The sequence below is a fragment of the Pristiophorus japonicus genome, chromosome 3, assembly GCF_044704955.1.
Source record: "Pristiophorus japonicus isolate sPriJap1 chromosome 3, sPriJap1.hap1, whole genome shotgun sequence".
Lineage (NCBI taxonomy): Eukaryota > Metazoa > Chordata > Chondrichthyes > Pristiophoridae > Pristiophorus > Pristiophorus japonicus.
Window position 1 is genome coordinate 231,957,734 of NC_091979.1, and position 16,643 is coordinate 231,974,376.

At 47.9% G+C, this 16,643-nt stretch overlaps 1 protein-coding gene across 3 annotated transcripts in view; it reads left to right on the forward strand.

Moving 5' to 3' along the window:
* Nucleotides 1-13,082: 13,082 nt before the first annotated feature.
* fbxw4 (F-box and WD repeat domain containing 4) overlaps nucleotides 13,083-16,643 on the forward strand; it is a 158,163-nt gene continuing 154,602 nt past the window's right edge. For all 3 annotated transcript variants that reach the window (XM_070876390.1, XM_070876392.1, XM_070876391.1), the window contains exon 1: nucleotides 13,083-13,410. In XM_070876390.1, coding sequence (XP_070732491.1) covers nucleotides 13,232-13,410 — 179 coding nt within the window. In that variant the 5' untranslated portion in view covers nucleotides 13,083-13,231. The remainder of the gene's footprint in view (nucleotides 13,411-16,643) is intronic.

Consider the following 16,643-nt stretch of genomic DNA (forward strand, 5'->3'; position numbering starts at 1 on the left):
AATTCTACCTCTGGAGCTAGGAAGACGCACTTTGCCTTCTTCGGTCGCAGACCTACCCAGTCCAGTCTGCATAGCACCTCCTCCGGATTGCGGAAGTGTTCTTCAGTATCACAACCCGTGATGAGGATGTTGTCTTGAAAAACCACTGCCCTTGGAATCGACTTGAGGAGGCTTTCCATATTTCGTTGAAAGATCGCGGCAGCCGAGCGAATCCAAACGGACATCTGTTGTACTCAAACAACTCCTTGTGTGTCGTGATGGTGGTCAGCTTATTCGACTCACTCGCCAGCTCCTGGGTCATGTAAGCTGAGGTCAGGTCCAATTTTGAAAAATGTTTGCTCCCGGATAGTGTTGCAAAGAAGTCCTCCGCTCTCGGTAGCGGGTACTGGTCTTGTAGTGACACCCGATTGATGGTGGCCTTGTAATCACCACATATCCTGACCGACCCATCCGCCTTGAGCACCGGCACAATCGGGCTCGCCCAGCACTGAATTCGACTGGCGAGATGATGCCTTCCCTCAGCAGGCAGTCCAATTCGCCTTCTATCTTTTCCCGCATCACACACGGCACCGCTCTGGCCTTGTGGTGTGCTGGCCTGGCGGTGTACTGGTCTGGCGTCCGGGTTTATGTGAATCACTACCTTGGTCCCCATGAAAGTGCCAATGCCAGGTTGAAATTTGTCCAGGACCTGTGAGCATGATACTCGCTCCACAGAAGAAATTGCATTGACATCACCCCATTTCCAGTTCATGACAGCAAGCCAACTCCTCCCCAGTAGTGCGGGACCGTCCCCCGGGACAATCCAGAGTGGCAACCTGTTCTCCGAATCTTTGTGGGTCACGACTACTGTGGCGCTGCCTAGCACCGGAATGATCTCCTTTGTATATGTCCGTAGCTGTGCGTCAATCGGCAATAATTTTGGCCTCCTGGCCTTGGACGGCCACAACCTGTCGAACTGTTTGATACTCATCAGGGACTGGCTAGCCCCCGTGTCTGGCTCCATTGATACTGGGATGCCATTGAAGAGCACTTTCATCATTATCGGTGGCGTCCTGGTGTATGAACTGTATATGTGCTCCACATGAACTCGCTGAACTTCAGCTTCCAGCGATTTCCCCCAGTGTCCATTTGGCCTCGTAGGGCTTACATCGGGCCCATCCTCCTCGTACATCAACCTGGCTGCAAGTTTCCTGCACATACGCGCCAAGTGACCGCTGACGTTGCAGTTTCTGCAGGTATATTGCTGATACCTGCAAGCTCTGGCTGTGTGTTTGCCTCCACACCTCCAACATGAGCCATTGTTGGAAACAAAAGGTCCATTACCAGTCGATCGTCTCTGACTGTCTCTGTAACTGTTTTTAAATGCACCATTGACAGGTGTTGATGGCCCCTTTACTGGCCGCATTGTCCCTTGCGATGGCATGAATCGCCGTTCAGCTAGCCATTGTCTCTGTTGAATTCCCCCTTGGTTTCGACTGAATGCTCGGGCATGTCCGATTGCCCCTGTCTGCCTGGAGAACTGTGTCCTGCGTTAACAATGTTGACTCCCTGTCCATTTGCTGCATTTAAACCAAGATTTTTGTCAAACGTCACGCTGGTCTCTTCCTCCCCTGAGATAAATGTCTGGGCTATCAGAGCCGCCGCTTCCAAGGTCAAGTCTTAGGTCCCAATCAGTTTCCTGAAAATCTCAACGTGCCCGATGCCCTCAATAAAAAAGTCTCGCAGCATCTCCGCTCTGCATGCATCTGGGAACTTACATCGGCTCGCCAATCGTCGGAGGTCTGCCACGAAGTCTGGAATGCTTTGCCCTTCTCGCCGTCGGTGAGTGTAAAACCGGTGTCTCGCTATGTGCATGCTGCTCACTGGTTTAAAGTGTTCCCCGATCAACTTACTGAGCTCTTCAAAAGTTTTTTCCGCTGGCTTCTCTGGCGCTAGAAGGTCCTTCATCAGGGAGTACGTCCTGGATCCACAAACCGTCAGGAGATGAGCCCTGCGTTTGTCGGCCGAATCCTGTCTCAACCATTCCTTGGTGATGAAACATTGCTGCAGTCTCTCAATAAAATCGTCTCAAGCATCACCAACACAGTACCTCTCGTCTGTGCTGCTAGTGGCCATGCTCGCGTGGTTTAAATCCCAGTTTCTCGTCACCAGTAATATGTCCTTACTATACAGGATAAATGCACACGAGCCCCATACTTGAGAGAAGGTCACTCTGTGACCAGTAACCTTTATTCGCCAGCACTGAAGTGATGAAGGTGGGTGGAGCTTCCTCTTTTATACCTGAAAGTCCAGGTTAGGAGTGTCTCCCACAAGTTCACCACCTAGTGGTCAGTGTTCTAACGGTGTACAACTTAGGTCAGTTTATACATGGATTACAATGACAGTTGAATACATGACAAGCATGCGTTTATAGGGTAAAGAAAATGCATCAATATGTGTTTGGGCTCAAATTTGAATTGGAAACCGACCATAAGCCACTTATAGCCTTCTTTTCTGAAAGTAAGGGGATAAACACGGATGCATCGGCCCGCATCCAGAGATGGGCGCTCACGTTGTCCACATACAACTGCGCCATCCGCCACAGGCCAAGCGCAGAAAACTGTGCCAATGCTCTCAGTAGGCTGCCATTGCCCACCACAGGGGTGGAGATGGCACAGCCCGCAGATTTAGTTATGGTAATGGAAGCATTCGAAAGTGAGAAATCACCTGTTACCGCCCAAAAGATTAGAACCTGAATGAGCCAGGACCCCTTACTGTCCTTAGTAAAGAACTGTGTGCTCCACGGGAGTTGGTCTAGTGTCCCGTTAGAGATGCAGGAAGAAATAAAGCCGTACCAGCGGCGCAGAGATGAAATGTCCATACAGGCAGACTGTCTCCTGTGGGGTAATTGGGTAGTGGTGTCAAAAAAGGGCAGGGACACTTTCATCAGTGATCTCCACAGTACCCACCCAGGCATTGTAATGATGAAAGCGATAGCCAGATCCCAAGTGTGGTGGCCCGGTATCAATGCAGACTTAGAGTCCTGCATGCACAAATGTAACACATGTTCACAGTTAAGCAATGCACCCAGGGAGGCGCCACTAAGTTTATGGTCCTGGCCCTCCAAACCATGGTCCAAGGTCCATGTCGACTACGCAGGCCCGTTCTTGGGAAAAATGTTCCTTGTGGTTGTAGATGCGTACTCCAAATGGATTGAATGTGAGATAATGTCGGCAAGCACATGTGCTGCCACCATTGAAAGCCTGCGGGCCATGTTTGCCACGCAGGGCCTGCCTGATGTCCTTGTAAGTGAAAATGGGCCGTGCTTCACCAGTGCCTAGTTCAAAGAGTTAATGACCCGCAATGGGATCAAACATGTCATTTCTGCCCCGTTCAAACCAGCGTCCAATGGTCAGGCAGGGCAAGCAGTGCAAACTATCAAGCAGAGCTTGAAAAGGGTAACTGAAGGCTCACTGCAGACTCACCTATCCCGAGTCCTGCTTAGTTACCGCACAAGACCCCACTCGCTCACTGGGGTTCCCCCCGCTGAACTGCTCATGAAAAGGGCACTTAAGACAAGGCTCTCGTTAGTCCACCCTGATCTACACGAACAGGTAGAGAGCAGGCGGCTTCAGCAGAATACATATCATGATCGCGCAAATGTGTCACGCGAAATTGAGATTAATGATCCTGTATTTGTGTTAAACTATGGACAAGGTCCCAAGTGGCTTCCTGGCACTGTCGTGGCCAAAGAGGGGAGTGGGGTGTTTCAGGTCAAACTTTCAAATGGACTTACCTGCAGGAAACACTTGGACCAAACCAAACTAAGATTCATGGACTATCCAGAACAACCCACAACATACTCTACCTTTTTTGAACCCCAACACACACACAAGCGGCAACCGACTCAGCGGTTGACCACGAAGCAGAACCCATCACCTGCAGCAGCCCAGCAGGACTCACCACACCCAGCAGCCCAGCAAGGCCAGCTGCGCAGCAGCCCAGCGAGGGCCCAACAAACGACTCACCAAAACCAGCATTTGCACCGAGACGATCAACCAGGGAAAGGAAGGCCCCAGATCGACTCACATTGTAAATAGTTACACTATTTTATTGTTACACTATTTTAGTGTTGTTATATATGTAAACCTGTAAATACAATGTTTAACCACCAGAGGGCTCAGGTCCTGGAGTCCCAAGGGATCCCACAATCCCTTGAGAGCATCTGTACATAAGGAGGCCTCACAGGCTGGAGAGGCACTCTGGAGACCTGTACTAAAGGACTACAGTCACACATTACTTTGAGCTCACAGTATCTGGTCAGATTCTTTATTCAATACATAACAATAATGACCAGATATCCAGTTTTTTTTTTAGTGATTGTGATTGAGGGATAAATATTGGCCAATACACCAGGCCAATACTCCACTGCCCTTCTTCGAAATAGGCCATAGGATCTTTTATGTCCACACATTCCTGAACATTGCATACCAAAGGAAAGTTGAATTTAAATAATTTTGACATGCTTGTTGCAGCAGGAAGGTGAGCAAGTAGTTTGGCTACAAGCAGCCTCAAATTATCTCGGCCTCCCTTTTAAAAGAAAGTGGAGTCTCCTGAACCAGGTGAGGGCAGACGAGGGCCTCAGTTTAACATCTCATCTGAAAGATGGCACTTCCGACAGTGCAGCACTGCCTCAGTACTGCGCTGGGAGTGTTCAGCCTGGATTTTTGTGCTCAAGTCTTTGAGAATTGCACCCACAATCTTCTGACCCAGAGGCGAGAATGCTGCCCACTGAGCCATGGGTGATACTATTGCTGCCTGACTCAATGTTTCAAGTCTTCTGCAGCTGAATTGGATGATGAGTCATCATCATAGGCAGTTCCTCGAAATTGAGGAAGACTTTGCTTCCATTCCAAAAGTGAGTTCTCAGGTGACTGAACAAGACGGGAATTACAGTCTCTGTCGCAGGTGGGATAGACAGTCATTGGAGGAAAGGGTGGGTGAGGAGTCTGGTTTGCTGCACGCTCCTTCCGCTGCCGCGCTTGATTTCTGCATGCTCTCGGCGACGAGACTCGAGGTGCTCAGCGCCCTCCCGGATGCACTTTCTCCACTTAGGGCGGTCTTTGGCCAGGGACTCCCAGGTGTCAGTGGGGATGTTGCACCCTTATCAAGGAGGCTTTGAGGTTGTCCTTGAAACATTTCTTCTGCCCACCTGGGGCTCACTTGCCGTGTAGGAGTTCCAAGTAGAGCGCTTGCTTTGGGAATCTTGTGTCCGACATGCGGACAATCTGGCCCGCCCAACGGGGCTGGTCGAGTGTGGCCAGTGCTTCGATGCTGGGGACGTTGGTGCATCTGTCCTCCCAGGATATTTGCAGGATCTTGCGGAGACATCGTTGGTGGTATTTCTCCAGCAATTTGAGGTGTCCACTGTATATGGTCCATGTCTCTGAGCCATACAGGAGGGCAGGTATCACTATAGCCCTGTAGACCACAAGTTTGGTGGCACACTTGAGGGCCTGATCTTTGAACACTCTCTTCCTCAGGCGGCCGAAGGCTGCGCTGACGCACTGGAGGCGGTGTTGAACCTCGCGTCGATGTCTGCCCTTGCTGATAATAAGCTCCCGAGGTATGGAAAGTGGTCCACGTTGTCCAGGGCCGCGCCGTGGATCTTGATGACTGGGGAGCAGTGCTGTGTGGTGGGGTCAGGTTGGTGGAGGACCTTTGTCTTATGGATGTTTCGTGTAACGCCCATGCTTTCGTACGCCTCGGTGAAGATGTTGACGATGAGTGGAGGAGGACACTGATATGAAGAAGGAACATTGTACAGTCGGACGGTGCCCTGGGAAACCCTGAGTTAGTATTTTTTTTAAACAGTCAGAGCATGAGCCTTCAACTATAACACCAGCTGTGTTGTCATTGAGGGATCATTACTTTCAAGTGAGGCGTTAGATACGCAGCTCGAGCTTTCTGACATCAGGGACAGGCTGCTCACCCGAGTTCCACTGTTCCACTGTGGAAGTCTGTTGTTGATCAACATTTGCTCGGAGCTGCTGGGGAGCTGTATGGGGGTGGTTTAGTTATAAGGTCACAGAAGGTTTCCCACCAGTCAGTTGCGTCCTTGCTCCAGAAATGGTCAGTCCTCACCGCAGAGTTGCCAAGACAGTAGATCCAGTGAGAGTCAAAACATGATGCACTGATGCTGCTATGTTGCTTAGTTGCTGAAATAACAAAGGTTTTTGGTTGTTATTCCGTCCAAGTTGAACTACAGTGCAGCCTTTTTCTGGTCCAACACGTATCTCAGAGAAGGAAGTGTCCTCTTTAGGTGTCAATGGTAGCACGCTTGCCTTTGAGTCAGAAGGTTATGAGTTCAAGTTCCTCTCCAGGCCTTTAACACGTACTCTAGACGAATCTTTAGTGCAGTACTGAGGAAGTGCCATGTTGTTGGAGGTGATATTTGTTATGTATGTAAACATTGTAACTGTGTAAGACTTGCCACCAGAGGGCGCAACTGTTGGAGGCCCAAGGGTCACCTGCACATCTCGTGCAAGGGAGTATAAAAGGTTGTCGGCCATGCTGCTTAGGCACTCTGGAGTTGTATTAAAGAGACTAAGGTCACATCAGTTTTAGCTCACAGTACTCAGTCTTGTGGAGTTCTTCCATACTTAACAATTGGCGACAAGTAACAGATTACGAACTTTCACGCGGTCATGGCTGCCGTTGGTATTTTAGAGAGATTTGTAGATGGTGATGATTGGGAAGCCTTCGTTGAGCGTCTCGACCAGTATTTTGTGGCCAACGAGCTGGATGGGGACGATAAAGCGATGCAGCGCAGGGCGATTCTCCTCACCGTGTGTGGGTCCACAATATACGGCCTCATCAAGAATCTGCTAGCACTGGAGAAACCAGCGGTGAAGACATATACAGAGTTGTGTGCGCTGGTTCGGAACCACCTCAAGCCGAAGGAGAGCGTCTTAATGGCCAGGTATCACTTCTACAGGCACCACCGTTCCGAGGGCCAGGTCATGGCGAGTTATGTCGCCGACCTGAGACGCCTTGCGGGAACTTGTGAATTTGCTGAATTTTGGAGGGAAATGTTGCGGGACTTTTTTGTGCTTGGCAACGGCCACGAGGTCATTCTTCACAAGCTGCTGTCCGCCGAATGCCTGGACCTGAGCAAGGCCATCACGATAGCTCAGGCATTTATATCCACGAGCGATAATACCAGACAGATATCTTCCCAGCATTGAAGCTCACCGGCAAGTACCGTTCATAAAATAACGTCGTTAGCAGGCAGAACTGCATATCGCAGGACCTACACGTCTGTAGCTGCAAGACCTAGGATGACTCAGGGTCCGCCATCGGGAGTGAATGCAAATCCATTAGCACCATGTTGGCGCTGCGGGGGTAATAATTGAGCACATCAATGTTGATTCAAGCAATACGTGTGCAAAGGCTGCGAAACAATGGGGCACCTCCAGCGAATGCGCAAGAGTGCTGCGACTCACCACATGGCAGAGTCGGCAGAGGATGATCGATCCGGTGTGGATCACACAGAACAAACAAGAGAGGCAACTCAACCCGAGGAAGAAGTGTATGGGGTACACACCTTCACCATCAAGAGCCATCCGATCATGCTAAAAGTCAAATTTAACGGTATTCCGATATCAATGGAGTTGGACACAGGGCGAATCAGTCAATTATGAGCCAGAAGGCTTTTGAGAAACTGTGGGGCAACAAGGCACAAAGGCCCAAACTGAGCCCGATTCAGACAAAGCTGCGCACCTACACCAAAGAGCTCATACAGTCATTGGCAGTGCGGCAGTTAAGGTATCGTACGATGGAGCTGTGCATGAGTTATCACTGTGGATTGTACCAGGCGATGGCCCAATGCTATTCAGCAGAAGTGGCTGGGAAAGATTCGATGGAACTGGGACGACATCAAAACACTATCTTCAGTGGATGATGCCCCGTGCACCCAAGTGCTGAGCAAGTTTCCGTCGCTATTTGAACCAGGCATCGGCAACTTCACAGTCCCCGATGCAAGGCCCGTTCATCACAAGGCTCGAGCGGTTCCATATATGATGAGGGAGAAAGTCGAGATCGAACTGGACAGACTTCAATGAGAGGGAATCACATCGCCAGTTGAGTTCAACGAGTGGGCCAGTCCGATTGTTCCGGTGTTGAAAAGCGATGGCATGGTCAGAATCTGCCGGGACTACAAGGTAACGGTGAACGGAGTCTCGTTACAAGACCAGTACTCGCTACCCAAGACAGATGACCTGTTTGCAACGTTAGCAGGGGGAAAGTCGTTCACCAAGTTGGACCTAACCTCCGCCTACATGACACAAGAGCTGGCTGAATCTTCGAAAAGATTGACATGCATTAACACGCACAAAGGACTGTTTATATACCACAGATGCTTTTTGGGATTCGCTCGGCAGCTGCCATCTTCCAGAGGAACATGGAGAGTCTGTTGAAATCAGTTCCGCGCACCATTGTGTTTCAAGACGACATCCTGATCACCGGTCGTGACACCACTGAACACCTGCACAACCTGGAAGAGGTTCGAAGTCGACTAGACAGAGTGGGACTCAGGCTGAAATGCTCCAAGTGTGTTTTCCTGGCGCCAGAGGTCGAATTTTTTGGGGGAAAGATTGCGGCAGACGGCATCAGACCCACGGACTCAAAGACGGAGGCCATCAAGAATGCACCCAGACCACAGAATGTGATGAAGCTGCGTTCGTTCCTGGGACTCCTCAACTATTTTGGTAACTTTCTACCCGGGTTCAGCACTTTGCTGGAACCGTTGCACATGTTGCTACGTAAGGGTGACGACTGTTTTGGGGTAAATCTCAAGAGACAGCCTTTGAGAAGGCCAGAAACCTACTTTGTTCTAATAAGTTACTTGTACTGTATGACCCATGTAAACGATTAGTGCTAGCTTGTGATGCATTTTCGTTTGTTGTCGGCTGTGTGTTACAGCAAACCAATGTATCAGGCAAACTCCAACCGGTTGCATACGCATCCAGAAGTCTGTCTAAAGTCGAAAGAGCTTACAGTATGGTTGAGATGTGTATATGGGGTTAAGAAAATGAACCAATACCTATTTGGACTTTGGTTTGAGCTTGAAACTGACCACAAACTGTTCATTTTGCTGTTTGCAGAAAGCAAAGGTATAAACACCAATGCTTCGTCCCGCATCCAAAGATGGGCACTAACATTATCCGCTTATGACTATGTTATCCGCCACAGACCAGGCACAGAGAACTGTGCTGATGCCCTCAGTCGGCTATCATTGCCCGCTACCAGGGTGGAAATGGCGCAGCCCGCAGACTAGCTTCTGGTCATGGATGCTTTTGAGAGCAAGGGGTCACCCATCACTGCTCGCCAGATCAAGACCGGGACCAGCCAGGATCCTGTGCTATCACTTGTAAAAAGTTGCGTCCTCAATGGGAGCTGGTCGGCTGTTCCAGGGGAAATGCAAGACAAAATTAAGCCGATTCACTGACGCAAAGATGAAATGTCCATCCAGTCAGATTGTCTCTTATGGGGTAATCGCGTGGTTTTGCCAAAAAATGGCAGGGAAACGTTTATACGCGACCTACACAATACCCACCCAGGCATAGCCATGATGAAGGCTATAGTCAGGTCGCATATTTGGTGGCCCGGCATTGACTTGGACTTAGAGTCATGCATACACCAGTGCAACACGTGCTCGCAATTGAGCAATGCACCAAGGGAGGCTCCATTGAGTCTGTGGTCATGACCCTCCAAACCATGGTCCAGGATCCACATAGATTTTGCTGGCTCCATTCTCGGAAAGATGTATTTAGTTGTAGTGGACGCTTATTCTAAATGGATTGAATGCGTAATTATGTCATCCAGCACATCCACTGTCACCATTGAAAGCCTCCGGGCTATGTTCACCACCCATGGCTTGCCCGACGTCCTTGTCAGTGACAATGGATCATGTTTCACCAGCTCAGAATTCAATGAGTTTATGACCCGCAATGGCATCAAGCATGTCAGGTCTGCCCCATTTAAGCCCGCATCCAACGATCAAGCGGAATGGGCAGTCCAAACTATCAAGCAGTGCTTGAAACGCGTGATGGAAGACTCCTTGCAGATCTGCTTATCTCAGGTTCTGCTCAGCTACCAGACGCGACCCCACTCATTCACGGGGGTTCCCCCTGCAGAAGACAGTACTCAAAACCAGGCTCTCCCTAGTCCACCCGGATCTAAATGATCATGTGGAAACCCGCCGTCACCGGCAAAACATGTACCACGATCGCGTGGCTATATCGCGTGACATTGATGTTACCGACCCTGTGTTTGTTCTTAATTACAGTCATGGTCCTAAATGAGTTGCAGGCACTGTCTTGGCCAAGGAGGGAAATGGAGTGTTTATAGTCAAACTATTGAATGGACAAACGTACAGAAAGCATTTGGATCAGAACAAACTGCGGTTCACCGACAACTAGGAACAACCTGAAGAGGACATCACCATCATCGATCCAGCAACACACACCCAACCAGCAATTGACCTCGCTGTCAATCAAGAGGATGAGCCCACCATTGCCAACAGTCCTGTCAGACCAGCAGCGCGCAGTGCAGCAATGGTCCGACCAACTCACCCATGCCAGAGTTTGAACTCAGATGATCAACCAGGGAGCGTAGGGCCTGGATCGTCTCAACTTGTAAATAATTTGTATCAAAGACTTTGGGGGAGAGTGATGTTATGTATGTAAACATTGTAACTGTGTAAGACTTGCCACCAGAGGGCGCAACTGTTGGAGGCCCAAGGGTCACCTGCACACCTCGTGCAAGGGAGTATAAAAGGTTGTCTGCCATACTGTTTAGGCACTCTGGAGTTGTATTAAAGAGACTGAGGTCATGTCAGTTTTAGCTCACAGTACTCAGTCTTGTGGAGTTCTTCCATACTTAACAATATTAAGCTGAGGTCTTATCTGTTCAGATAGATATATCTCCTTCCTTCATCAGGTAGAAAGGAATAGAAGCTGGTAGGGTTCGATGAAGAAGGGTGGGAGGAAGCTCGTGTAGCCAGATGGGAATGGCCTGTTTCTGTGCTGTAGACTTGATGTAAAATATCCCTTTTGAAGAAGAGCAGGGGAAGTGCTTGAACCAACATTTGTCTCTGAACCAACACCACCAAAACAGATTACCTGGTCATTTATCTCATTACTGTGTGCAATGATAGTGCATTTACTTACATAATAACAATGAATGCACTTCCAAAGTAATGCATTGCCTCTATAGCTCTTTGGGACATATAAATGCTATTTAAATGACCATTTGTTCTTTCTTTAATATTGTTAATTTCCTAATTCACAGGAAGCTAGGAAGCTGTCAGCTGTGGCTCAGTGGATAGCCTCTGAGTCAAAAGGTTGTGGGTTCAATTCCAGGGACTTGAGCACATAAATCTATGTTGACACTCCAGTACAGTGCTGAGGGAGTGCTACACTGTTGGAGGTGCCATGTTTTGGATGAGACGTTAAACCGAGGCCCCGTCTGCTCTCTCAAATAGATTTAAAAGATCCCATGGCACTATTTCAAAGAAGAGCAGGGGAGTTATCTCCGGTGCCCTGGGGCCAATATTTATCCCTCAATCAACTTAACAAAAACAGATTATCTGGTCATTATTACATTGCTATTTGTGGGAGCTTGCTGTGCATGAATTGGCTGCTGCATTTCCCATATTACAACAGTGACTACACTTCAAAAGTATTTCATTGGCTGTAAAGCGCTATGAGACGTCTGGTGGTCGTGAAAGGTGCTATATAAATGCACGTCTTTCTTTCTTTTTACTGAGTGCAAGCTAAACTGTTCTTCACAGGGGATAGGGGAAACACATAGAAAGAGAACAACAGAGTCATCCTTAGGATGTTACTGCACATCTCAGTGCTCTCCAGATTATCTGGTCATTATCACATTGCTGTTTGTAGGAACTTACTGTGCACAATTGCCTGCTGCGTTTCCCATATTACAACAGTGACGACACTTCAGAAGTACTTCATTGGCTGTAAAGCGCTTTGGTACGTCTTGAGGTCATGAAAGGCAATATATAAATGCAAGTCTTTCTTTCTCCCCCACAATTGATGGCTACACCTTCAGTGGTATATGAAGAAGGATGGGGAAAAAAGTGCTTTGGAATTCTGTTTCTAAATCTGCACCTCCCGCTCCTCCTTTAACACTGTCCTTAAAACCCACCTCTTCAACCAAGCTTTTAGTCACCCCTCCTAATATCTCCTTTGTTGGTTCAGCATTTTTAAAAAATTCGACCTTTGTGAAACATCTTGGAACACTTTTCTATGTTAAAGGTGCTGTATAAATGCAGTTTATAGTAATAGTAGTCGTAATAATAGTAGTAATAGTCATGGTAAAATGCTACTATTAGAGGACACGTTATCTAGGCTCACATAGGATGAACAGCCAGTTAATTGGGTTAGGCACCCCTGCAATTATACTCCATTAAAGAGTCTCTTTCTGCAGAAGGAGGAGATGGAACACTGATGAGAAAAGTGTATGAATCCACTGTATATGTATTTGATATCGATACAGTATCCTCAGGAAATGTGAAGAGATAAAAATATACTTTAAAAAAAGTAAATGTTTCCTCAAATTTAATTTTGAAAATGTTTCCCCATTTTCTCCCATGCTCTTGTCCCACCCAAAGGTACTTTTTTATTGCTTAGAGGGGAAGGACAAAAATTAATATATACAGTATATTAAAAATGTCTCTAGGATGAATAAAGATACAAATTGTGAGTTCTTTAAAATGCATCTAATTTGCAAAAATATATTTAACTGGGTGAATGAAGATTTCTAGAATAATACTGAAAAAATGAAAATAAAGCTGTACCATTTTAAAATTAATTGAAGGTGAAGATGATTCTGAGAGATGTGGTTCAGCCACTAAATGAAAGTCTTTTATTTGTTTATAAATGCTCTCTGCCCCCAGAAGAAGGAATAATGATATAATTTCCCAGAGGAGTAAAGATGTGTTTTTTTTAATTAAATGCAACAGGACACAATTGCCTACATGACATGAGGAAGTTCAAGCCCTGTTTACACATGTGACTGACACAAGTGTGTGTGCCTCGTTGCAAATGGCTTGTGGTGGAGTCTGGCTGTGAAAGGAGAGAAAAATGGGAGCCAGTGTAGAAGGAAAGGAGGGTTTATTTAATGTTTTGCTCTTGCTGCCTGTTGTGGTTGCACACTGGGGGTGAGGACGATGCTGGGGTTGCCTGAAGACATCCTGCTGCTCCTTTTCTCTTACTCTGGCACCCAAGCCCTGGGCAGCTTGGCCCAGGTCTGCAGGAAATTCCATTCCCTGATCAGCAGGGACACCCTCTGGAGGAGGATAGCCAAAGCCTCCCTCAACACCGGCATCACCAGGCTCGGCAGAGACACGTAAGGAAACATTTATTTAAAACAACAATTAAACCTTATTTCCCCCCCAGAGCAAGGAGTGGAGGTGCGGCCTACCTCAGCCCGCGGCTCCTCCCGACCATACTACCAGTCGCCATGGTTACCGGCCGTCGCCCGTCAGCTTCAGCCCGCCGAACAAACATCAAACCCTTGATTTCCCTCAAACAAAACTCTCGCTTTCCTCGCAAATATAAATATCTTCTTAAAAAAAAATTCCACCTTTTACACCATTTCAGTTTAATTTCACCGACTGTGCCAGTGTGGGAAAAAAAAATCCTCGGATATTGTCGGCCGCTTCCCGAGCTCCGTTTGTTTTCCTTTTTTTTTAGAAACAATATTCTGTCATTGTGTGTATAGTTTATTTTAAATCATTTATTTTCGTTATTATGAAGTTTTTTTTTGAGGCCGTGCGCGAGCTCGGTTTATAGTTTCTGGTTGGACGGTTCTTAAGAAATCTCCCACCGGACTCCCCCAAAAAACCCAAAGCTGCAGTTGTAGTGTCGAGAAAAGGTAGTGAAAAATATATAAATAATAATGAATGGACTTTCAAATTTAAAAAAACAAAAATTCAAAGAAAAGGCGACAGTGACACTCCGGCTTTGGTCGGTCAGTGAGGCGGGCGGGTGCTGACAACTATTTTAGTTGCACCTGTAAATCAAATGCCCCCTTAAACTGACATTAAACAATTTAAACTTTAAATGGTCAAATTAAAATTTGGTTTAAAATGATGCACTCCAGTCCCTCCAGCGGCCACCTCTCGCGGAAGGCCGCGAGCATACCGTTGGACATCGCGTGCTCCATCTCCAGGGACACCCTGGCTCGGATGTAACCGCGAAAGAGAGACAGGCAGTCAGACTGAACGACCCCCTCGACTGTCTGGACCGGGGTTGATGAGCACCTTGGCTGTCATGTATATACATTCTGTTGGTAGCCACCAGATGGCGTCATTGTTGGAGGCCACTGAGCAGCACGCACATGCTGCTGCTCAGGTATAAAAGGCCAGCCATTTTGTGAGTCAGGCACTTTGGGCCTAAATAAAGCAGAGCCAAGGTTGTACCTTGCTTAGTTAAACAGTACTCAGTTTGAACCTTTATTACATACATAACATTGGCCATGCCCCTGGAGCAGTCCTACAAGGAGCCCCTCCGACCTGCCCGCTCCCCTCCACACTGGGTGCCCAAAGATAAGGAGCGTGGGACTGAAGTGCAACCAGAATTTGAGGAGGTGGGTGCTGACAAACTGACCAATGCACTTTCTTCCTGGACATTCAACCAGACATTTCTGGTTTGGTATTAAAACATCTCTTGCCTCCCTCAAACATGATGTTTTTAATTTGGAATAAATAAATCTGATCTCTTTGGAAGGTTTTATTATGACCTTTCTGTACCACACACCACGCCTTACTTATTTAGAGTGAGGCTTTCTGGTAGAGAATGGCCCCTTGGTCCAGATCTTGCTGGAGTGGGCATCTCTGGAGCGGGCATCTCATCCCATGCCTGGCTAGTTTAAAAACTTTCCTCTCTGCACCCTTCAGCTCAAAAGTTCTTTGCCATAACTTGCTGGAAGTGTGAGCTGAATGAAACTCCACACTGTTTGAATTGTTCCCAGCTCATCTGCTGCTGAAGCCCTCATCCATGCCTTTGTTACCTCCAGACTTGACTATTCTTGGCCGGCCTCCCACATTCTACCCTAGGTAAACTTGAGGTCATCTAAAACTCGGCTGCCCATGTTCTAACTCGCACCAAGTCCCGCTCACCCATCACCCCCTGTGCTCGCTGACCTACATTGGCTCTCACCCGGTTAAGCAACGCCTCGATTTCAAAATTCTCATCCTTGTTTACAAATCCCTCCATGGCCTGGTTCCTCCATATCTCTGTAATTTCCTTCACCCTTACATCATCACCATAGGCAGTCCCTCGGAATCGAGGAAGACTTGCTTTCACTCTTAGCTTGAGTTCTTAGGTGGCTGTGCAGTCCAATATGAGAACCACAGTCTCTGTCACAGGTGGGACAGATAGTGGTTGATAGAAAGGGTGGGCGGGGAGTCTGGTTTGCCGCACGCTCCTTCCACTGCCTGCGTTTGATTTCTGCATGCTCTTGGCGACAAGACTCGAGGAGCTCAGCGTCCTCCCGGATGTACTTCCTCCACTTAGGGCGGTCTTTGGCCAGGGACTCCCAGGTGTTAGTGGGGATGTCGTACTTTATCAGGGAGGCTTTGAGCGTATCCTTGTTACGTTTCTGCTGCTCACATTTGGCTCGTTTGCCGTCGACGAGTTCCGAGTAGAGCGCTTGCTTTGGGAGTCTCGTGTCTGGCATGCAAACGATGTGGCCTGCCCAGTGGAACTGATCAGGTGTGATCAGTGCTTCAATGCTGGGGATGTTGGCCTGGTCGAGGACGCTAATATTGGGGCGTCTGACCTCCCAGGGGATTTGTAGGATCTTGCGGAGACATCGTTGGTGGTATTTCTCCAGCGACTTGAGGTGTCTACTGTACATGGTCTACGTCTCTGAGCCATACAGGAGGGCGTGTATTACTATGGCCCTGTAGACCATAAAAACCCTTACAAGCCCCTGAGATGTCTGCGCTCCTCTAATTCTGCCCTCTTGAGCATCCCTGATTTTAATCGCTCAATCATTGGTGGCCGTGCCTTCATCTGCTTAGGCCCTACACTCTGCAACTCCCTCTCTAAACCTCTCTGCCTCGACCTCATTTTCCTCCTTTTAAGACGCTCCATAAACCTACCTCTTTGACCAAGCGTTTGGTCATCTGCCGTAATTTCTTCTGCGGCTTGGTGTCAAATTCTTGTTTCATAATACTCCTGTGAAGCGCCTTGGGATGTTTTACTACAGAAAGGTTAATTGACATTGCGTCAACAATTATCACGTGGTTAAGATGGTACCTGCGCTGTTCTTGACCAGACTTGATTTTCTGCGACGAATTTAATGGGCAATTCACGGGAAAATCCAGCAAGGTCTTAAAAATAACAAGGAGGCTAAGGATGAGATGTGTGAAGCAAACGGCGGAGTGGTATAAATTGATCAGCAAGTAAAGGAAATTCACAACTCACGGCGTATCTCTTCACCACCTGAACATGCTGGCTGAGTTGCGCATTAATAGTGGCATGCGTCATTAACATGCCGATATCTTTACAGCAAGATCCGTCCCAATGAATTTAATAATCCCGAGTCCCTCGCTTAAATCAGCTTGCAATCAT